Below are 24,051 nucleotides of genomic sequence, written 5' to 3'. Positions count from 1 at the left end.
ATTCTTCTCAGAACATGTCTTACTCATGCCTTTCATAAACCCCAGTAACATCATTTGTTCTAGATTACTTCTTCATGACTATCTTCCTTTCTTCCTGTTTTTCTGTTTAAACAGACTTCATTTTTAGATGTCGGTCAAATATCAACCTACCAGAGAACTTTGCCTTACCATACCCGTATCTCCCCGTAATCTCTTCCTCAACAGAACTACTCTCACAGTACAAGCCACGGATATAATGAAGCATCGAAGAATGATACCGAGGATGTCACTTAGGCTGTTACACACATATCCTGTCTCCCTTACTAGACTGTGACTTCTGAGAGTATGGATTTTCTTGTATTACTATTTGTCCAAGTGCCTAGTACACGGTGAGTGATCAGTCAACACCGACTTAGCAAGGATGAATATAAAACCCAGTGTCTTTTACATGCAGGGCCATAAGGGAAATGCAGAAGCTCAAATTTAGCCAGGATAACACACAGAGGAGAAAGGTGAAGGGGGATCATGAGAGAGGGATTACAATGAGTATCACTGCCAAACACCATGAGTTAGTATGTAATGAGCTCATATTATAAAGTACCGTTAATAATGTAGCTCTCGCCTCTTTTCTTCCAGAGAAAGAGATTATAGCTCTACGTAATTTGTCAAATGACTGCGAAATAAATTTAGCTTTTTATATACCTAGGTAATTATCCCACAGAATCCCAGCCATTTGGACACATCAACACTAGCTCGGTGGTGCCATGGAATGCACACTGTTCAGAGTGGTTCCAATCTCTGCTCCCCATCCCTCAGTTATGTTTCTTAGGGAAGAAAAGTAACCTCCTTGAGCCTCAGTGGCCTCATCTGTAATCCTAAAGGACTACTGTGTGGATCTGCAATAAGTACATAAAATATCTGGCCCTGTGTCTGGCATGGAACAGAGGCTGGTTTGTTAAAAAGTAGCCTCTTTGGTAGTTTTTTCTGTATCGCCTGCAGCATTTTCACATTTAGTTGGTGTCTTTCCTCTCTCCTCCAGTTACCAAGAAGCCAAGGCCAGAAAAATTTTGATATTCTGCCGTGGTTTGTAATAGCAGAGATATGCGGGTGCAGCAGTCCGAAGAAATGCAGTGTTAATCTGAGCTTGTGACCGGGCTATTAGCTGATAGCACGCGATCAAAAGGGGGTCTTGGGAAAAGGTCGTGGGACCATGCCTGGTCATACTGATATTCAACAGCTACTCATCTTCCAGCAGAACTTTGTTTTTTATTTCCTACTTGTCAGTCTCTACAACACAGTTTAAAGGGATTATGTTGATTTATTCATCTCAAGGATCTCACAGGAACTATCACTTCTTTTTCCCGCTGGTACCATTTCATTAGATATCATAGTGGCCAAGCTAGATGCGGCACGTCCAACATGGCTTGCTTTTTTTTTTTGGCGAGCTTTACTTCAAAATGTATTGTCCTTTTCCTTTTTTGTTGTCCTGGGGAGAGTTTTTCAGTCAACAGTGTCCATGCACAAGCTTTTACCTTCTCTAGCTAAGTGTACATATCAAATAGAATTTGAAAAACATCTGAGCTGATACTCTTCCTTAGCTTTGAAGAAAGTCTTTTCCTTCGTAAGAGTGTCAGTGAAAACAGTACTTCTTAAAACTCGAATCTAGTAACTCTCTTAGCTGGGGAAAATATAAACTACAACAGTGATGAATTTACCAGAAAGTTAACAAAGCGTAAGCGTTAGGGTTCTCTCGTATGGGTTCCTTCCAAGCCCAGCGAGGGCCCAGGCAACACATGATCTTACGTTTGTAAAACTCTGTCAAAGTAAACTATTTTGAGATTCTTTTTCTTAAACAGAATCCCCCAAATTGAATAAGCTTTGAGCCCAATAAACCGGGATCTGCCCTGATTATTGGTCAACCTAAACTTGCCCGAACGTCTACTGTGCTTTGAATTTTGTTCTGTTCAATAGGGCTTAGATTAAGTGAGCTGGTAACTGAAATTGAGAAGTATTTTTCTTACACAGAGCTGTGCGTTGTGGTATTTTTTTGTGACAAATTTTATTAACCAATTTGAAAATAGCTTTTCAGATGATATTGCATAATATACTTTACAATATACTGCAGGATAATGGCTCATTTAAGTAGTTTTAATTCCTTCGATGTTCTGTGATACGGAGTTTCCTCTCTCATGATGAAATATTCTTAGAAAACAATGTCAGAGAGTCACATCAAAGTGCAAAAAGGACATTTGAAAATAGATAGTAACCTTTCAGCAAGATGCTTACCTATGTCTAAAATCTTTATTTCTTGGTGGAAGCAGATAAAAAAGGTGGGAAAAAAAAGCACAGTTAGAAAAAGTTTCTAAAAGATAATAATGAGTTGCATACTGAGATTTTAATCATTTGTATGGAAAATCCCCAACTTAAGCAGAAATAACACTGGAAATGAACTTTGTGGGCCAAGGCTTAGCAAATAATTTACAGAATAGGATGATTTTCATCATCACACTTAAATGAACAACGCAAAGCAACAATTTATTACTTTCACCCTTGGTGTTATAGCTAATGGGTTAACCCAACTCGTGAACTTGCTTATTGGAAAGTTACAGCCTTAGTTCATTTACTATTATGTTCTGATACTGCAGGGAAATATTTTCTCTCTTAAATTTCAACAGGTGTGAAATAAAAGGCTAACGACCTATACCATGAGGTTATTCTAAAGGGATTTGAAAATCATAGTTCCATCCTATCAGAGCATACAAAATTCCCTGGAATCAGTGAGACATTTTATATCTTGGGTGACTTTATAGTCTATGCTCTTTTATATGGCATAGTATGTATATATGTGCTTTTCCCAACTTTAACCAAGAATCTAACTTCTTTCTAAGGAGAATTTTAAACATGGGGAAGGTATACTTAAATAATACACTGGTACATCAGATTAAACACTTAAAAAAAAATAAAGGCATGCTTAGCTTTGGTTAAAATCCCAAATGCAGGGGGTGCCTGGCTGGTTCGGTCAGTAGAGCATGCGACTCTTGATCTCAGGGCTGTAAGTTTGAGCCCCACATTGGGTGTAGAGATTACTTAGAAATAAAATCTTAAAAAAAAAAAAAACCCAATTAAGGAAAGACATACCTGAGTTCCAAAACGCTTGTTACGTTTCCAGAAGGGAATATTCGGCGAACGTAGTTGAAATCCCCTACATACAGACTGCCATCGATCCCACAAGCTAACGCGACTGGAGCCAATAGCTTATTGCCATCGGCTTGACCATTGCAGCTCGGGCATGAGATGCTGCGCCTGCGGCCGTTGCCCATGATGCTACTGACGACCGGAGGCTGTTGGGAGATAAACTGGTTCTCCCCATTTCCCTTGTACAGTATACCTAGAAGACATAAAATGCATTTTTCTTGGGATAAAAAGTACAAAGATGCAAAGTAACCACGCCCACTCTAGAGTTAACTGTACTTCAGTGCATTGTAGATACAGACTGGGAAAACTCTTCTTTAAAGTTCCAGAGGACAGAACAAAACAAGAACTCAGTCACTTCGTGTAAAACATTATGTGACAAAATACAAAGGATATATACAAAAATCGCGATCTGTTGCGAATTTAAGGAAGGGGCTGGTAAAAGAAACAAAGGATCAACAAGGAAAATGGAAAGCCCGAACTGTCAACATCGGTGCTTCTCAAACGTCGTTGCACACTGGAACGGACTGGGGAGCTAACAAAAAATACTGATGCTCAGATCTCATCTCGAGAGACTCCGATTTAACTGGCCTGGGGGGCAGCCTTTTAAAAAACCCTCCAGACAATCCTAACGTGCAACCAAGTTTGGGAACCATGCTCTACACAATGTTCTTCAGGGAATACCAAGTTTGCCTAACTGCCGAATGATGTTAAAAAAATCATATATTAATCCAATAAAAACTGTGTGCCACAAATATGAATTTCTTCCGAGTTGATCACTGATTTTGAAAGAGTTAAACATACTTTATAGACAATAAAGTTAGAAAGCATATATTAGACCTCCTATATACTGCTACGCTACCAAAGAACATTCTTGGTTATTCTCTGATCTGACATGAGGATGCCCACACATTCAGTAATTCAAAATTCCAAACGTAACGAAACTATTACGGAGAGGCAATTTATTATTTAAAGAGAATTCTGCTTTAAGGCATGAAAGTGTCAACAATTTTAAGAAGACAAAACGCCAGTCTGCTCCATTATGGTCTTCAATGAAAATCTGAGACAAAATCCCGAATGAATATTAAACATTTTCATAGTTAGAAACTAGATTTGAGTTGAGATTCTTATCTTATTCCTTTACCATTATCATATATAGATCAGATCAATGGTTTCATTTTGGTCTGATGTATACTGGACGGTCAGCTGTTATCACTCCATACATATTTCATGATGCTTCTCAGTGTGTTATTATCTGTATAAACCACCTGCTATTTTGACTTTGGAAGTTGTACATATTATATGTTTATTGAACGTTCTCTATTTCAAAGCGGTTCTTCAAGCCAACGCTTATACTTTTTAGCAGATACACTGTTAAAAGAATCAATCCCCAGAAAGAACAAACAGGAAACACGAGAAAGTGTTTTTTCCTCCCACTCTGGGATAATTTTAAAGTGGAGAAGAGATCAGAATCATTATGTTCCTCTTAGAGCTCAGCACGCTTTTAGGTGGATTCTATGATTACTTTTTGAATGCTCTGCTATTTGAGTGATGTAATAATCACAGAACAGTTACATAGAGAAATCAGGAAAGATAAAACAGGTTTATTCAAATTTAAGAAAAATAATCTAAATAAGGCTGGATCATAATAACATATGAAAAGCCTTTTGCCTTAAATATTCAAAGAAGACATTAGTGATACCTAAGATCCTTCTTTCTGTGATTACGTTATTTGACAATTAGGGAACTACCATTTCCTGTACGAGCCACGTCTGTAATTTTCATCCAAAGAATCCCACCAGTCAGCCTACTTCTCTGCTGAGCCTGATTTATTCAGTCATTACTTTAAACGACTGGTCCTTCATGATTCTCCTCTATTATGACAGAACAAAAACACGAACATTAGAATATTTACTTTCAAGTTCCAGGTCTGCACAAACACCTGTCACTGTCTCCATTTTTGCCTTCTCTTCTTCTTTAAAATGTGTTCATAGCTCATCCACCTTGTCGTGATTACAAATCACTTTGTTTATTCAATGAGACACATGTCACTTTGAAAAGCCCCTACTTGTCAAACTGTTCTTGGATGAAATGTGAAATCACAATCGGTTTACCCCGGGAATTAGGTTAACACACATTTAAAAACAACATACGGTGTATACTTTATAGCAGTTTTTGGAGGACAGAATTTTGGGTAGCCCAGTTTTTACATCGGAACTGATATTTTCATAAAAGCGAACCATATATTATGCCGGTAGAGAAAGTGTGTGTGTGTATTTTTATTATATATACATATACAGAATATCTACAACTTTCTCAGCTCTACCTGAGTACTGTACTCAGTGTTGGATTACACTGTTATGGGAAGGCCTTTCCTGGAGCTCTTTGCTACTGGTTCACGATTTCTTAGTGAAATCCTGGGGCTAGCTGGTGGTGAACCGCACCTTACATTCTCACGATAACTAAAACGTTTCTAGAGAGGCTCCCCCCGTTTTGTTTATAAAGAAACTTCTGAAGGAATCCAGCAATCGGTCACACTCCGTGAAATACGATTTCCCCGACTTTAATCAAGAGCAGCCACGAGCACATTCGGCACAGCCTGAAATACCACTGGTCCAGGCACCGCCGATGATTAGAGGGAACATATGGAGCGGCCTTCTGGTCGGGAGTCTCGCTTTCCCCACGCGTGTGCCACACGTGGCACTCGCCGTCAGCTCTGCTCCCCAAGAACCTTCCGGGGTGCTCACTGAGAGGCAAGCTGACGTCCAGGGCAAAGCTGGAATGGGGACAGAGCTCGGCACTGTGGGTGCTGAGTAGGAAAGGCGTGGAGGGTCTTCCCGGTGTGGTTTTCCTCTTACTATTGGTTTGCTCAGTACTATATTCTTCCAGAGGTAAGGCACCGGGGTTCTCAAGGCCTGGCTTAGAAACTACTTTGGATTTAGTACATTCGGAAGCTGAAAATGCACCCTCGCCGGCTCCAACAACAATTTTTTTTTTAAATAAAAGAACAAGTATCAAAGTAACGTTAATCTGAAAAAGTGACCATTAATCATAAACACGTAGTTGTATTACATGCTCCGTTCAAAATTCTGAACCCTCCAAAAACCTCTGCAAAGTCAAAGCTCGATGATTTTTCCAAGACTGTGGCATCTCCTTCTCTGGCTATTTGCAAAGGGAGAGTAGAGAGTTATGAGAACGATGTGGTTTAGGACAGGTGGCTACAGTAAGTTGCACGAAGGCTCAGCTTTTCTAGAAAAGTGCCCATAAATTATCTGAGATTGTAGCTGGCGTGTGGGCAAAATGTTAGACACACAGCGAGGACAACAGAAATTGTTTAATATCAATGATAGTCTTTATGAGACTATGCTGGTCAAATTTTCTCAAGTAACTGGTCTTTTGGTTTGTGATATCTGATACGTGGTTTTCCAGGGCATATTCACCTATAGTGTAAGGCCTACTATAAGGAATACTCTTTTCTCAAATTATTCATGTATTTTTTCCCTCATATTTACAAAGTTGAATAAGAGTATAGGAACCCAGTTTGAGCAAGAGAACAATTTTTTTTCTCACATACAATTTAAGAACTGAAAATAAAAATCGACATACTCAGACTACTGAAGGATTAAGATCTGTTAGAAACGTTTTGGTGGGGCGCCTGGGTGGCTCAGTCAGTGAAGTCTGACTTGAGCTCAGGTCATGATCTCATGGTTCGTGAGTTCAAGCCCCGTGTTGGCCCTGTGCTGACAGCTCACAGACTGGAGCCTGCTTCGGATTTCGTGTCTTCCTCTCTCTTTGCCCCTCTCCCGGCTCACACTCTGTTTCTCTCTCTCCCAAAAAACAAACATTAAAAAAATTACCAAAAAAGAGAAATATTTTGGGAAAGTACATGGATTTTTATTTTTTCTTTACTTTTAAAAAAGTCCCCTCCCACTCCTTTTTTGGTAAACCTTCCTAAAGCACTGTGGATCAACTCATGGACTGACTATAGATATAGACACTCCTAGAGAATCTGTGGTAGGGACGACCACATTGAGTACTTTCAGTGCAGCATTAAAGTCATTTATAATCAAATGGGAAAACTATTTTGGTGATGAATATACGAACGTTTCAAAGTCCACAAGAAGAATGTTAGGTAGTTCCCACTTCAGACCTCTATGGTCTTGGAAACATATTTTAAAACAAAAAAAAAATTTTTTTTTAACGTTTATTTATTTTTGGGACAGAGAGAGACAGAGCATGAACAGGGGAGAGGCAGAGAGAGAGGGAGACACAGAATCGGAAGTAGGCTCCAGGCTCTGAGCCATCAGCCCAGAGCCCGATGTGGGGCTTGAACTCACGAACCGTGAGATCGTGACCTGAGCCGAAGTCGGACGCTCAACCGACTGAGCCACCCAGGCGCCCCGGAAACATATATCTTTTCTCCTACTTCTAATCCTACAGCATGCATGGGATGAAATGTTGCCACAATCTAATCCATCCGAAGGAAAGCAAATCAACTGAGAACAAGATCTTACCATTCTGAACGTCCAACACATGATGTTTATCTAATGTCCAACCACCCATGTTGGAAGCGTCTAATTCATAGCCTTGTAAAATGGCGGTCCTCTTTTCCCACAGAGTCAAGTCCAGACATGACTCGTATTCATATCCAACTGAAACTGGAATCAAGACAAATCACAGTTCATCTTAGCTACAGGCAGAGACGCAATGTACTGTTTTTGATAAAACGTCTTCCTTCGTAGTCGTGTTCTAATACTATATTTCTACTCATTTATGAGTAGCGTTTATTTCTATGTGAGAGGCTTTGGCCACATAGAAGGTATTTTTCTAAAAAAAAAGCGATCTTCAAGTATTATTTTTCTATCGACTTGATAGGAAATTAGTATTTTTTTTCCCCCCTCACACCACTTTTTCACAAGGGGTCCACAGCACAAAATGAAGACCAGACTGGGCACCTGGTTAAGTAATCAGATCAGACAAATCAGCCCCAGGTGGTGATCAGATGATAACAGCTTAAAAATTACATTTTCCATCTGAATAATTATAGCGGTGTAGTTTCCACGAGTATTCAGTTGTGGAAGACATTTACAATAAGTAAGGTTCAATATAGCAAAAAAGATAGTCTGATTATGGCATCATATTCACGTTACTATCAGAAATGAACAATAACACCAGCAGTAGATTAATGTGAACAAATCACAAATGAGAAGATTCAGAGTCACAATGGAACATGGGTTTTAAATTTTAGAACAAAGCAGCGGGAGAAGTGGTAATTATCTGATTGAACGAATTCAAGCCCAAGGTATATATTAATTCCAGAATAAGAATATTCTCAGGTAAAAACTGGTAGAACAAAAAGCATTCATCGGTTGTTGCTGTTCTTGGGTTGAGTGTGAAGCTATACCATACATACATTTCTTCACATCAATCTTTGCTCACACTGTCCCATCATTCAGTGAAACAACTGGTTTACCCGATGTTTTATTTTTTATTATTATTTTTTTCAATATAAGAAGTTTATTGTCAAATTGGTTTCCATACAACACCCAGTGCTCATCCCAAAAGGTGCCCTCCTCAATACCCATCACCCGCCCTCCCCTCCCTCCCACCCCCCATCAACCCTCAGTTTGTTCTCAGTTTTTAAGAGTCTCTTATGCTTTGGCCCTCTTCCACTCTAACCTCTTTTTACCTGATGTTTTAAGAATGTCATTGCACTGAATTGACTCCTTCTAGTCAAAAGATCTGAGATAATTTCTGAACACAAATATTGTCTATATCCTCTCAAATACCCTTGTGAGCTGAAACCACCCTAATTGTCAGATACGGAAAACATCAAAAAGGATAAGGAAAGCTATGGAGACAAAGTGTAAGGAAAAAAAAAACGAGAAAAGGAAGGAGAACAGTAAGGAAGGAGAGCATGGGAGAAAAGGATGGGACACCGTGGATTGTCATTCAGAACATTTTCTTTCTTTTTTTTTTTTAATTTTTTTTTTAACGTTTATTTATTTTTGAGACAGAGAGAGACAGAACATGAACGGGGGAGGGTCAGAGAGAGGGAGACACAGAATCCGAAACAGGCTCCAGGCTCTGAGCCGTCAGCACAGAGCCCAACGCAGGGCTTGAACTCACAGACCGTGAGATCATGACCTGAGCCGAAGTCGGCCGCTCAACTGACTGAGCCGCCCAGGCGCCCCTCATAACATTTTCTAATGTATAATTTCAGCCGGAAAAAAGGGATGCTGTCTCATCATATGGAAATACACTCCCTTTTCCCATGGTAGGTCTCAACCAACCAGCTTAGAACTCCCCACGGTCAATCTTACTGCCTTCCCATATGTTTATCCATTGATTTTCGTGGGTGATTTGTTAGTTCTGACCTCAAGATAATATCATATTAGTTCTGGATTTAAGATAATTTTTTTTTTTTGGCTGAAAATACATTGATAAGGAACTTACCAACAGCTTCAGATAGACCATAGACCTTTTGATTATACGCATCTGTTTTATCCCATATAAAAGTATAGGCCAAGTTTGGTGAGGCAGGAAACCACTTCTGGAAGAGTCTTCCGACGACAGCCACCATGAGGTGAACCTTCATTAAATTAAATGGTATAACAGACTGGGTCATGGTGATCTTGAGAACTGACTTATAGCCTGCAGCTCTGGAACTCAAGTAGGAAAGTTTCAGATCTGTTCCTGGAATTGTAGTTTCTTCATGGAGTACCTAGGGATGAAAAAAGCGGAAGCTTAAAACTGCGATCGTGGATAACTATTAGGTAAAAGAGATTCCACAGGGGCGCCTGGGTGGCTCAGTCGGTTGGGCGTCCGACTTCGGCTCAGGTCACGATCTCGCCGTCTTGTGAGTTCGAGCCCCGTGTTGGGCTCTGTGCTGACGGCTCAGAGCCTGGAGCCTGTTTCGGATTCTGTGTCTCCCTCTCTCTCTGCCCCTCCCCCGTTCATGCTCTGTCTCTCTCTGTCCCAAAAATAAATAAATGTTAAAAGAAAAAAAATTAAAAAAAAAAAAGAGATTCCACAGAATTGAGACGAACAACTAAAATAAGACATCAAAGAGTCGCTCTTCGCAAATACACATTTGAGCTGTGACTTCATTCAATAATTATAAATAACTCTGCCGCCCGCCCAATTTCTCTCCTCCTAAAAGCTTCCTCTCATTTATTTTGAGTTAATCATACCTCAGGTGCCATTCCTCACACGGAAGTCACTATAACTGCTCCATCGGGCTGACATGCACTGACTTGTCGGCCTATAGTCACAGCCGATTCTCACTAACCCATCTTTCACCCCCATCACCCTGGAGAATTAGAGCAGACATTTGTAAGATGGCTGGCCTAGCGCAGGGACGTGGTCTAGGCCAAAGATCTGGCCTACGCCAGCTGGCTCATTTAGGGACGCAACCTGGGCCTGTAGCCTCGGCAGCTGACTGGTCACAGCCTAGAAAGACGGGAGTGACAACAAAACAAGACCAATTCGTTTGGGTTAAATTGTAGCAAATTCCACATCCATGTGGAAAGGTAACAGAACGATAGCAAGTCCTTGTGATTAAACACTGAGTGAGGACTCACCACTGACTTTTGATAGGATGGTGGATGGACTGGTATTTCGGAGCTGCATGAATTTCTCCCTGGAGGACAACTAATGCGTTACTGAACGCACAGGCAAGACACTCAACGTATCCTTTTCGAGTTGAAGCTGGACTGTAAAAAGTTAAAATAACCACCCGCCTACGAATGATCTCCTTTACAAACTCGTAAAAATCACATTCTCAACCCTCCAGCCTACCCCATCGATGTGACTGGCTCCATGAATGCTAACAAAGGCATACCGACATAGGCCGAAACATTAATTGTTTTGAACATATATTTTACGTCGTGTGTAAAATCTTTCCAGAGGGTTCAGATGCTAATTAGGAAGCACCGATTAGGTTGGTCACTAATGATCACTCTCCCCAGGTTCACCACAAGACACATACTGCAAAGTGCACAAGGCCATTTATGCTCAAGGATCCGCACCAGGAAGTCAACGCTTTCTCTACTAAGAATTAAGTTAACACTTGCAAAGCTTTCCTCATATTGTCCTATCAAGCTTCTTTGTTCAGACAGAAAGGACTATCTGATTGTGTTAGAAAAATCTCAGAACGGCGATCCAGTGGTCAGTGGCATTTAGCTCCTCTCGTGCGGAGCAGCTAGGATTCATGCTTAGCTGTCACCTCTGAGTTTTAACGACTTAAGTGGAACCCACGACAGTGAGGTTGTGGTGGTCAGTTTCAGTGTAAGCAAGCAGCACACAAGAGTGGGCTAAGCAAGCTTCCATGCTGGCCCGTGAGCCAGTGTTGGCATGAAGAGAGAGGTGAGGCAATTTAGTGGATCAAGAAGGCATCGCTACGCTCTCACAGATATTGTTCCTATTTATTACAAGTGGGGTTTTCCTTCCCAACTACGCCAACGGATTCCGGCCACGGACTGTCTCGGGCAAAATAGTTTACGGACATACAGAAACTTTCCAGAGCTTTGTTAGACTCAGGGAGACCATTACGTTTAAGATCGACAGCATTGTTGTGTGGCTGTAGGCTACAGGATGTATAATGGAAATAGAACTCATTGTTCTTCTATCTTTGGGGTGAAATACCAATGGGTGAGCTTGAAAAATAGATTCTGTGACTCTTGAATGGCTCTGAAAATGTAAGTGATCGAACCCTAAGGCATATAATTTGTTTCCTCTTATTTCCAAAATAATTTCTCATAAATCTGGTAGGTTTTCTATACGTAAGGCAGTCCTTTCCTTAATTAATATATATTTCCTGTGGTCTTCTAGAGGCTGCGTCTCTAATTCAAGATATCATGTGTTATTCTTATCTTAATAATTGATTACTATCTTTGTCATCATTAACCTACTTCCATGGAACAAATATCTGTAATTTGATTCATTAAAACATGTGTTTCTCCTATGTAATTGAACTTGACCATGTTATTTTGCATTAGAGGGAAAAGTAAATCTAGCCAGAGTGGAAAAAATAAACCATTAAGCCTATTTTTTTTTTTTAACCAGCTGTCTGATCTGTAAGCCTCATTCTTCACCCCATTACATATTCAGTTAGAAAGCGCAATAAAATGGAAAAAACGGAGTAAAATTACAAACACGAAGGCTTACTTTCTCTAATTTTGTTATTGTTATTATTTTGTTTGATAATAAATTAATGAGTATTTTATAATAAATAAATAAAATTATTTATCCAGTCAAAAAAAAAAAAAAAAGAAAAGAAATACATCCTGTCACTTCTACCTTCCAAATCTCAGTCTCATCTGCTTCCTCTTCTCTAGTGCCATTGTGCATGTTGGGCACCTCTCCGTCTCAGTGCTGGACGTGCATGGAAATACAGCGAACACTAGTCAGTTCACCGATTCGTCTGTTTCCTTCTAGCAATTACACGTTTTGTCACTTGAGTTAGCGTTAGAGAAATCTGGAAAAATGCCATGGGCTCCCCGGTTCCATATTGCCTAAAGAATTCAAGGTCTCCACTGTATGATAACCTGGCCTCAGGCTTTCCCTTTATATGCCCTACATTTAAATGGTCCATCAGCTCTAATATGACATTATTTGGTTTTATCACCATGTGGTTGCTTACACATTTTCTTCCATCTGGAATATCCTTTCCCTCTTTTGAAGGTCAACCTCCTCAGTGATGCTTTTTTTTGGCTTCTTTAGGAATGGACCCCTCTTGAACTTTTAGAGTTCTTCTTTCAAATCTCGATCACACTTTAGAGTGGCAAGAGCCATGCCTTACTAATCTTTTTATCCTAGTAGAGTACCAGGTACACATTAGGCTCTCAGTAAATTTCTACCAAATGTTGGTTGACTGTTTGATGGAATGGGGAGAAGAACCCTTCATGTATTCTTGCAACTGTTGACTACCTGCAACCCATTTCAGTGACTCGGTTTGCTGAAAGTTTGCCCCCTATAGACAGACAGACACTGCTTCAAGGTTAAATCTATTTAAGGCCTGGCAAGGAGCTCAGCCTGACTACACGATGACCCCTGGGAGGAAACACTACAGTGCATAAGGCTACAGTGAATTTCTAATAAAAGCTTCAGCCCAAAGTCGGCCTGGTTACGCAGCATATCATCCAGGGGTCTCTTCTGCATCATAGTTGCCTGTGAGAGTTCTCCTTACCTGTTATCCTGGACCTTCTCGGCTCATCTCCTCTGCTCTCTATCTGTACTCCCTCCCTGGGGGTTCTTTCTCATCCTATGCTTTATGTTCATCCGTAACACTGATGACCCCCAGGTTTAATATCTTTCCTTCCAACCTCTCCCCTGGACTCTGCTCGTACATGTCCCCTCCTTACACCTTCCACCCTAAGCACCTTTGTTCAAGCCACCATCATTTCTCCTACTTACTGAGACTGTCTCCCACCTGGTCTCCTTATTTGAACCTTTCCCCAGTATAAAATATTCTTAGTGTAGCAATTACAGTGATCCTTTTTTTTTTTTATTTAAAAAAAATGTTTTTTTAATGTTTTTTATTTATTTTTGAGACAGAGAGAGACAGAGCATGAACGGGGGAGGGGCAGAGAGAGAGGGAGACACAGAATCGGAAGCAGGCTCCAGGCTCTGAGCCATCAGCCCAGAGCCCGACGCGGGGCTTGAACTCACGGACCGTGAGATCGTGACCTGAGCCGAAGTCGGACTCTTAACCGACTGAGCCACCCAGGCGCCCCTACAGTGATCCTTTTAAGAAGGAAATCAGCAACTGTTACTGCTCTACTCTAAAGCTTCCAACAGCTTCCAATGACTCAAAGTACACACACGGTCCTTAACCGTGCCATCATCTTCAATGACTCCGGGTTTGGGCGTCACTCCTTCACTCAAGCCCTACCCGCTGGCCTCTTTGCCGTTCTGTGAATAGGCCAAGCATGCTCTCCCCCCGGAGCTTCTGACCTTGCTCCTTACGCTGTCTGGAAGACCCTTCTATCTACTCTTTCACTTTCTTAAAGTTTCTGCTGAAATATCAACTTATCAAGGAGATCCTCCCGGACCACCCTTCGTAAAATGGCACCCCGATCCGTTTTACCCTGTTTTACCTTTGAAAAATGAGTCTTATTCATAACCTGACATACATTTGTCTGTTTGTTGTCTCTCCCCCCTTTTAGCTGGCAAGCTCCCTGAGGGCAGGCATTCATCTGATTGGCTTACTGCTTCATTCCATTCTAACACCGCCTGGTGCAGAACAGGTGTTCAATAAACACTCGAAGAATGAATGTGACAAAGCAGCTATGTGCTGCTGTTACTTTACAGACCACATATTTTTACTTGGCTATTTATGAATAAATTCCATTATTATTGTACCTAATGTCCTATCTTTAAAACCTCAAAGTTATTTCCTTTTAAAAAGCATTTATTTATTTACTTTTGAGAGAGAGAGAGAGACAGAGAGAGAGTCAGTCTATAAGGGAGGGGCAGAGAGAGAGGGAGAACGAATCCCAAGCAGGATCCACACTATCAGCACAGAGCCCTTGTGTGGGATTCAATCCCAGAGACCTGGGATCATGACCAGAGCCGAAGTCAAGAGTTGGACGCTCAACCAACCGAGCCACCCAGGTGCCCCAAACTGAAAATTATTATTATCTAAAAAAAATTGTTTTTAACATTTATTCATTTTTGAGAGACAGAGAGAGACAGAGGGGCAGAGAGAGAGGGAGACACAGAACCCAAAGCAGGCTCCAGGCTCCGAGCTGTCAGCACAGAGCCCGATGTGGGGCTCAGACGCACGAACCATGAGATCATGACCCGAGCCGAAGTCGGATGCTCAACCGACTGAGCCACCCAGGTGCCCCCCAAAATTATTTTTAACTGAAAACAAATAGGAAGGAAAAAAATCTCCAGATATTTCAGTAGATAAAAGGAATAGTGACAGTATGGCTATTTTTTTTTTTTAATTTTTTTTTTTAACGTTTATTTATTTTTGAGACAGAGAGAGACAGAGCATGAACGGGGGAGGGGCAGAGAGAGAGGGAGACACAGAATCAGAAGCAGGCTCCAGGCTCTGAGCCGTCAGCCCAGAGCCTGACGCGGGGCTCGAACCCGCGGACCGCGAGATCGCGACCTGGTTGAAGTCGGACGCTTAACCGACTGCGCCACCCAGGCGCCCCAGTATGGCTATTTTTTTAAAAGTTAGTTTTCTTTTTTTCCTGAGGAGAATAGGCTGTGCTATAAATTATTAGAACTTAAGACCTAATATCAAGCTTTTTAGGTAAAAATATCTTGCGACAATTAATAAATATTTGCTGCTAAAAATCAAAAAGTCATCTCTTCTGAAACATTTTTTACTTACAATTATAATAAAACATTAAGTTACTGAGAATAATGACCATAATTAATTGTTACCGTGTCTACCAGGAGGTCAGGAACATACAGGTACCAAAAGCTTTTTCCAGTGAGTGCATGAGCAAAGACGTTATCAGCTAGTTGAGTTTAAGCTGTTTTTCTATTTGGCTACAACCAGTAAATATATACACATATAGTATAGCCTGAACAAAAAACTATTTTGAATAGATCTTTAAGAAATAACTAGATATCCTACTACAGTGTTATATATTCTAACACACACACACACACACACACACACACACACACACACACATCCCCCACATTCTATGTTTCATTCTACAGAATATTTAGGATAGTGCTGGAATTCTGCAACCCTTTTTAAAGATTCTTGGGACACTGCACGATCTGAAAAACGGTTTCCTTAAAAAGGACTGCCTGCTAGAATATTCTACCTGTGTTTCGGGAATAATAGGGCTGTCTTCAGGAGATGATCTGAAAAAGGTGGATAAAGGAGAGGACACGATGATAGGATTTGGCCTCACAAATCCACTCAGATCACAGCTGGGAATGTCATTCTCTTCCTTCTTCATGACTAGGGTATCCATCACATAAAAGACATTCCACGGAATCCACACCGTATGATACTGAGTGAGGAATGGGGATCGTTCAAATACCAAAGTCAGGGAAGCCCCTCCATTTGCCACCAGGTCAAACCTAAGAAAAAACAAGATTGCTCAGTGAATTATCTGGATCCCATACAGCTTCCAACAACACTCAACTGCATCAATAAATATGCTTTATAAAGACAGCCGATTTCCCCCCAACTTTTATATCATAGGGTTTCAAATCTACAAGAGTATGCAAATAATTATACAATGAACACCCATATACCCTTTACTTAGACTTACCAATTCATTAACATTTTCCCGTATCTGCTTTATCTGTCTACCCATCTACTCTTTTTTTCAGAACCATCTGAGCTTATGAAATATCACTTCGAAATATTTCAACAGGAACCTTCTAAGACAAAGAAAATTCTACAAAATCACAACACTGTTACCACGTCTTGGTAAATGAGCTCAACTTTTTTATTTTTATTTATCCTTATTTAAAAAAATTTTTTTGGGGGCGCCTGGGTGGCGCAGTCGGTTAAGCGTCCGACTTCAGCCAGGTCACGATCTCACGGTCCGTGAGTTCGAGCCCCGCGTCGGGCTCTGGGCTGATGGCTCGGAGCCCGGAGCCTGTTTCCGATTCTGTGTCTCCCTCTCTCTCTGCCCCTCCCCCGTTCATGCTCTGTCTCTCTCTGTCCCAAAAACAAAATAAAAACGTTGAAGAAAAAAAAAATAAAAAAAAAATTTTTTTAACGTTTATTCATTTTTGAGACAGAGAGAGACAGAGCATGAATGGGGGAAGGTTAGAAAGAGAGGGAGACACAGAATCTGAAACAGGCTGTCAGCACAGAGCTCGACGTGGGGCTCGAACTCACGGACAGCGAGATCATGACCTGAGCCGAAGTCGGACCCCCAACCGACTGAGCCACCCACACGCCCCATGAGCTCAACTTTTAAAGCGCTGTGTGAGCACGTGACTTTAAGTCTGTGTCATGTGCACCGTCACAGATTTCTGGAGTCTAAAAGTTGTTGCAGTTCTATATTAAATGGAACAATAACACATATTGGGTGATATAAGAATGAATGCCTAGTTTTTATACTGAAACTACTTCAAGCAAAGATAGTGCAGTGGGACTAACTCACATTCCATCCTGGCGGGTAATAGTATATCCATATTCTGGGTAATGGAAAAACGAGACATTTACTCCAATGAGAGGAGTTCCATCAGCAGTTAGTACTTGGCCTCTGATGACGGATGCAAGGCTGCGGGAAAAGGAGAAGAATCAGAATGAGCATTTGTCTCCTCAGGCCAACAGTACCATGATTTAGAGCTAATTCATCCTAAGGATAAAATAACACTATCACCCACACTTGTTATTCCCCCAAACCAGACCTGAAATACTCCCAAGACAATGTCCCTTTTAATTCGGTGCAATTCACATTCTCTAAATGCCTGGTGTTTACCCTGGGTTTTTAATTTGTTGCAGTCTGGTTTTTGGAGAGTTATCAAGACCAATAATTTAGAGATGAATTTTTTAAATTATAAACTGCGCTTTTTCATAAGTCATCTATCTGGTGCTTACATGAAGAAAAGTATACCTTCCAATTAATTCCAAGGCAATCCGTAAATCTGCGGGGACCAAGGAGTACAAGATTTAAAGGGGCAATAAGGCACATTTGTGGAACAACTTTTAATCAACTGCTGGGTCTAACTGCATTAATGCTGTTAAATTACTACAGATCCAGGAGTTCCAGCGTAAATCATCTTCTTTTACTCAGTGAGACACAAGACACCTGCTTTCACTTACTGGTTTATTTTCAGGTCATTACTGCTCTGTAAAGCACCAGTCAAACAGCTTATGCAATCTTACTGTGATGCCGTTAGCAGTTCCATTACATTAATTCATAATTTATATTATTTAGCGAGCTCAGCTAAAAAAAAAAAAAAAAAAAAAAAAAGCTCACTTCCGCTTTGCCTTTTGGGGTCTTTTCACTGCTTCTTTTGAAACATTTCCAACCGTGCTAACAAAATCAACTAGTTAAATGAAGATTTATCGACTCCTTAATGGGATGTCCCGTTATGGCTCGGATGCTGAAATTGACAAAGTATGTGAACTGTGTCAAAAATGCTTGAAAGGCGAAGTTTGGTGAGGAATTTGCCGAAAGAGGAAAAACCGCATTAAAAGAAAAAGCGCTTCCCTCAAATTCAGTCATCAGCATTTCGTAAAAAGCGCACGTAACTACTGCTGACAACACTACACATCTATGTAAGGAAAAAAAAAATGCATTAACCTCTTATTGAAAGGACTTTCTCCAGGTAGGACATGGGTGCTGTCAGACCCTATGAGAAAGCTGATTCGATCATAGAAGGACTTGGCGGCCTGCTGCGGGGGGGACTGTAAGCTTTGGCTGATGACATCCTGAGGGTCAGGCAGTCCATGGCAGTAAGGCTGGTTTTGGCAGGAACTCTGTAAACAGCAATCAGGATCCATACAGTCAACGAGCCCATCTGCAGAGAGAAGTGTAAGCCAGTGAGAGAACTCCTCTTTGAATCTGCGACTAACGTTTTGTGCGCTACGTTTTGTTTGTTGGTTCGTTTTCTTTCGTATCAAATGAATCTCCGCCCCCACCCCCACCCCGATTGAGAGTAATTTCTAGGAGGCCTACTTTTTGGAAACGGATGAAATCTGAATACAATATTTGCAGCTGCTTTCACGCAGAGTAAGTGTTTAGATCGGAGATGACGGATTCTGATTAAGAAATTGAAAATTACTGGGGCGCCTGGGTGGCTCAGTCAGTTAAGCGGCCGACTGCGGCTCAGGTCACGATCTCACGGTTTGTGGGTTCGAGCCCCGCGTCAGGCTCTGGGCTGACAGCTCAGAGCCTGGAGCCTGTTTCGGATTCTGTGTCTCCCTCTCTCTGACCCTCCCCCGTTCATGCTCTGTCTCTCTCTGTCTCAAAAATAAATAAACGTTAAAAAAAATTAAAAAAAAAAAAAGAAATTGAAAATTACTGATTAGAACAATCTATTAGTAGCTTGAAAGAATATAGATTATTATTTAAAAAAAATTTTTTTTTCAACGTTTTTATTTATTTTTGGGACAGAGAGAGACAGAGCATGAACGGGGGAGGGGCAGAGAGAGAGGGAGACACAGAATCGGAAACAGGCTCCGGGCTCCGAGCCATCAGCCCAGAGCCCGACGCGGGGCTCGGACTCACGGACCGCGAGATCGTGACCTGGCTGAAGTCGGACGCTTAACCGACTGCGCCACCCAGGCGCCCCAGATTATTTTTAAGTATAGTTACTGAAGCCTTCTATATTTTAAAGAAAACGTACTAGGAGTTAACACAGTGAGCGCGATTGGTGAATGGATAGGAAACTGCTCAGGGAGAAGTTGTAAAATTTGGGAAAGGGCCAGAAAATGAAAGTCTGTGAATGAAGCAAACACAAATCAACATAAAACGGATGAGATTAGTCAACCATCTTTCAAGGAAACAGCTTTCCCAAGGAAGGTAAAGTGTGTTCCAAAATAAAATTAAGGCAACTCTCAAATTTTAAACAGGATCCTGGGCCCCTGGTATGCCTCTGCTAAAATGGAGGTGTTACTTTAAAATGTGGCAAATGTAAATACGGCATAATATTATAAATGATAAGAAGCCTATCAGAAAAGAAAACTGACCCGCAGTGTTGGCGACATGAAAAGTGTAGCGGGTAGAAAGAATCTGCTAGGGCCTTCTCCAGGAACATCAAAAGGAAATGACATTCAATGCCCCATGTAAGTATTTTGCTTGAAACATATAAACCAACTCATCAGTGGGTAAGAGTGTCAGGTTATGATGATTTGGTGACATTATCCCTTAAGATCATTCTTTCACTGGCCAGCTGATACATGAATTGTGATCTGCTTGGCAATTACATGTCTCAGTACAGAGTAATAAAATATTAGTTTCTGAAGACTTTAAATCATTCTTGGGAGATCAAATGGTCTTAAAAATCTTTAAACCCAGGTATCAGGTCTTTGTGTGACCCTATTCTGACAAACTCAATCGAAAATATCTAGTTGACCTACATATTTTATTTACACGAGTGTTTTTTAGTAACTTTTATTTTCAAAAAAACACACTAGCCATTTGTTTTTGCTTGAGGACACTCTTATTAATAGAATGTAAGTTTTCCCCTCTATTATCTGAGAGCAAATTGAGACAAAAGAAAAAGACACTAAATTGAGTCATGTTGCCCAGTCTAAAAGTATGTCAACAGCGACACAGTAAGGTCAGAAACCAAAGACGAGGGGTCCTGGATCAATGTCCTTTTTTTCCCCTAAGTTTACTTATTTATTTTGAGAGAGAGAGAGAGAGGGAGAGAGGGAGGGAGACAGAGAGAGAGAGACAGAGAGACAGAGAGAGCACAGGAAGGGCAGAGAGAGAGGGAAAGAATCCCAAGCAGGCTCTGTGCGGAGAGCCCCACTCGGGGCTCAATCTCATGAACAGTGAGATCATGACCTGGGCAGAAATCAAGTCAGTCGCTTAACCAACTGAGGAGCCCAGGTGCCCCCTGGATCAATGCCCTTAAGTCATTTTGCACACCTGAAGCAGAAGGTAGGGAACACTTGTGATTTCTCCTAATACTCCCTTCTGTTTCTTTGGGCAACAGCTCTACGTAGTCATTTAGGTGTCCATCCCTCCCTCTCTGTCCATGCGCATTTCCCCCTTCATGTTTGGTTCAGAAATGTTTGGTTCAATCGAACTTGCTGAGCTGGAGTAAATTTCAGGAACTGTCTGCAGGTCCTGCCCCCCGCGCCCCACCCCCCACCTCCTCCCAGGCTTGAAGCTGTACGGCTGTGAGGTTGGGGTGACTGCATCCCTCCAGCTGCCAATCCAGGAGAACCTGGTTCGGAATGCAGCCATTCAGGAAGCAGAGCCAAGAGCGGGAGACAAAAACAATAGGTCACAGTGACATCTTTAAGGTTTTTACAACAGGCTGGACTGGAGCTCCTGGGCTTTTCAGGTGCAGAGGCCAAGCTATTTTCTTCTTCTTTATGCCTGTCTGGGTTAGATTTTCTGTCACTTACAACTGAGAAAGATTTAGTTTATCTAGAGACAGTAACTAAAAGTCTGTTCACTATTTTCCTTGTAGCTGAAAAACAAGCCGAATACACAAATACTTGAATTAAATTTATAGTGTTGGGCTCCTTTCACGTTAGTATTTTAATTGCTTTGTTAACCACAATGAGTCACAATGAGTCAGAATTTCTGATAGGCAGATCTTCTTATGTATTGTTTCCTTGTGATAGTTACATTTTTATGCAGATGTCCGTCATGTTTTTTAAAGATGCATTCGTTATTTGAAAGGGCAGTTTTATTCCTTTGATAAAAGTTTTAAATCATATTTTAAGAAAATCAAATTAAACCGAGCTTTGAAATTTTATATAAATTTATCAAAATGCTACTTTCTTGGCCAAAAGGCCATGAAGATGATAAATGTCTAAATATTTCTCCATACTTTTGGAAGAAAGATAAAACTATGCTTATAGGCTTACTTTTCATGAAGATATAATAATGCAGCACGTTGTATGTATTTTTCTCTCAAAGAAAGAGAAGCAGTTATTAAGACTCAGATTTTTATAGTAGACTATTGAACTGTTGTCTCAGTATCATTTCTGGCTTCAAAAAAAAAATTAAAAAATAAAACCCTTCCAGAAACAATTCATGATTATATATTGAGATTTTATAAGGAATCTTAAAAAAAATTTTTTTTAAATGTTTATTTTTGAGAAAGAAGGACAGAACACAAGTTCTGAAGGGCAGAGAGAGAGAGAGGGAGACACAGAATCTGAAGCAGGCTCCAGGCTCTGAGCTTTCAGCATGACACGGGGCTCGAACCCATAGACCGTGAGATCACGACCTGAGCCGAAGTTGGATGCCCAACCAACTGAGCCATCCAGGCGCCCCTTACAAGGAATCTTTAATTACGTGTTTTATGATCTATTTCAGAGTTCTCACTCCATGACTTTTGAGTGGGTGTGCATATGCTTGGGAGAATCATTTTACACAAACATTTTATATTCTTGCAAATTTTTCCCTTACATTCATCCTTTAGCTTAGAAAGAGATTAGTCACTTGGAAGAGAAAGTACTTCCAATTATTGTATTTTATCTCCATTAATCTTGAAAAATAAAGGTTAACTGCCCCTCATCCTTTCCTTCCTGACACTACTCCCCCAGTGTCTTCCTTTAGGCAATAAATGGTACAGTTGCCCAAGAAGAATACTCAAATTTAGCCATTCATCTTTGTTAGTTTATGAAAAGCAAATGTACATCAGGCATGTAGTCTGCAGGTCATAAAACTGCACGAGATTGACACCTTCTGAACTAATCAGTTGGAAATGCATTTTTACAAGCCTCTCTGCTAACATCAATCAGAGAAGGAATCTCATTTTCAACAGCCAAGATGCAGGGACACACAGTTTGTTATTTTTCTGCAGAGTTTATCAGTAACTTGCCCAAGCAACTGACGGATGGTTATGAATCTGGCTCCCTATAACTTGGGAAAACATTTGTCATTCTTTGTACTTAGGGCTATCTAGTACAACCAAGGTGATTACCCACTTGGCCAAATGTGCAGGGTAGTAAAATTGTCTTTGTGGAATAGCTTCTCAAAATCATTGAGATTCCAGGTAGTATCAGGAATATTAGGTCAGCTTAAATTTGTATTCGCGTAGACATGGTCTCTAATAGAATTAATCATAAAAAAATCTAAAGAAAATCAGAAGTGCTCAAAACCCCCTGAATAACAACTTCAATTATCTGCTTACATTATTATTCATCATTATTATTCATTATTATTATACATTATTATTCAATTATCTGCTTTACATTAAAGCAGATAATTTAGTTTATGCTCTGTCCACTCAATCCTGAGAATTCTTGCTTGGTTATCATTTTAAAACATGTTCTCATCTTACCTTAGGCTTCCATTGGACTGTAACAGTGGGTGGCAAACTTACTTTGCAAAGGGCCACAGAGTAAACAATTTAGGCTTTGTTGGCCATGCAGTGTCCCACACTGTTCAGCCCCACCTTTATAGAGCGAAAGCAGCCATAGACATTATGGAAATGAATGGGTGTGTTCCAATAAAACTTTATTTACAAATACAGGCTTTGGCCCAGAGGTCATAGTTGGCCAGCCTCTGGTCTTGCTTTAATGTTTCTACCCCAGCCTATTTCCTCGTGCTCTTCAAATCATTCTTGACATTGTCTTGGGCGAATTTAGACAATACATACTTTGTCAGATTATTAAAACTTCTGATTCCAAGTCTCTTCCTAGGTGACTTCTACGCTGGCTTTATCCTGCTTATCAAAACTCACTTTCTTCTTTCAGCGGCTATGGATACTTGAACCTGTTTTTTTTTTTTTTTTGCCTTGGTTTATTTTTTTAAATGTATTTATTTTTTAATATGAAATTTATTGTCAAATTTGTTTCCATACAACACCCAGTGCTCATCCCAACAGGTGAATCTCCTTTTAACGAATTTTCTGTTTTTACTCAAAAGATAATGTCCACCGCCCCTCCCCACAATATTAGGAAGCCCCTTTCCCCCATCCAAGTTAGAGGTAGAGATAGAAATTATAAATTAAGATATAAATTATTCTGAGGGAATTTATCCATAGACTTCAGAATTTTTGAAGTGTCCAGGTCTACCTTTCATTACTTTTCTAAGTCACCATTCTGTGAAACGCATGAAATTCGTTTATGACGGAACTGGGATCATGTTTGTGTCTCTGTCTACTCTTGTTGTTCTTCTGTATCAGTGGTCTCTTCACGGGTTTGGTCTCTATGTTCATGTATGTCTCCAGGCTGATCATTCTTCTGCACTTCAAATCTACAAACGGCCTTCCAGATATTTCCATTTGGATATTACACAG

The 24,051-nt window shown here is 40.6% G+C and overlaps 1 protein-coding gene across 1 annotated transcript in view; it reads right to left on the bottom strand.

Annotated features, from left to right (window-relative positions):
- LOC115511752 (teneurin-3) overlaps positions 1–24,051 on the bottom strand; it is a 194,696-nt gene that overhangs the window by 47,202 nt on the left and 123,443 nt on the right. The window contains exons 12-18 of the mRNA XM_032593054.1: positions 18,420–18,636; positions 17,271–17,390; positions 15,969–16,230; positions 9,628–9,895; positions 7,686–7,829; positions 3,118–3,367; positions 2,266–2,286 (exon numbers count right to left, since the gene is read on the bottom strand). Coding sequence (XP_032448945.1) covers positions 2,266–2,286; positions 3,118–3,367; positions 7,686–7,829; positions 9,628–9,895; positions 15,969–16,230; positions 17,271–17,390; positions 18,420–18,636 — 1,282 coding nt within the window. The remainder of the gene's footprint in view (positions 1–2,265; positions 2,287–3,117; positions 3,368–7,685; positions 7,830–9,627; positions 9,896–15,968; positions 16,231–17,270; positions 17,391–18,419; positions 18,637–24,051) is intronic.

The sequence above is a fragment of the Lynx canadensis genome, chromosome B1, assembly GCF_007474595.2.
Source record: "Lynx canadensis isolate LIC74 chromosome B1, mLynCan4.pri.v2, whole genome shotgun sequence".
In the NCBI taxonomy this organism is placed as follows: Eukaryota; Metazoa; Chordata; class Mammalia; order Carnivora; family Felidae; genus Lynx; species Lynx canadensis.
The sequence above is the reverse complement of the archived record's forward strand: the minus strand, read 5'-3'. Positions and strand labels throughout refer to the sequence as shown.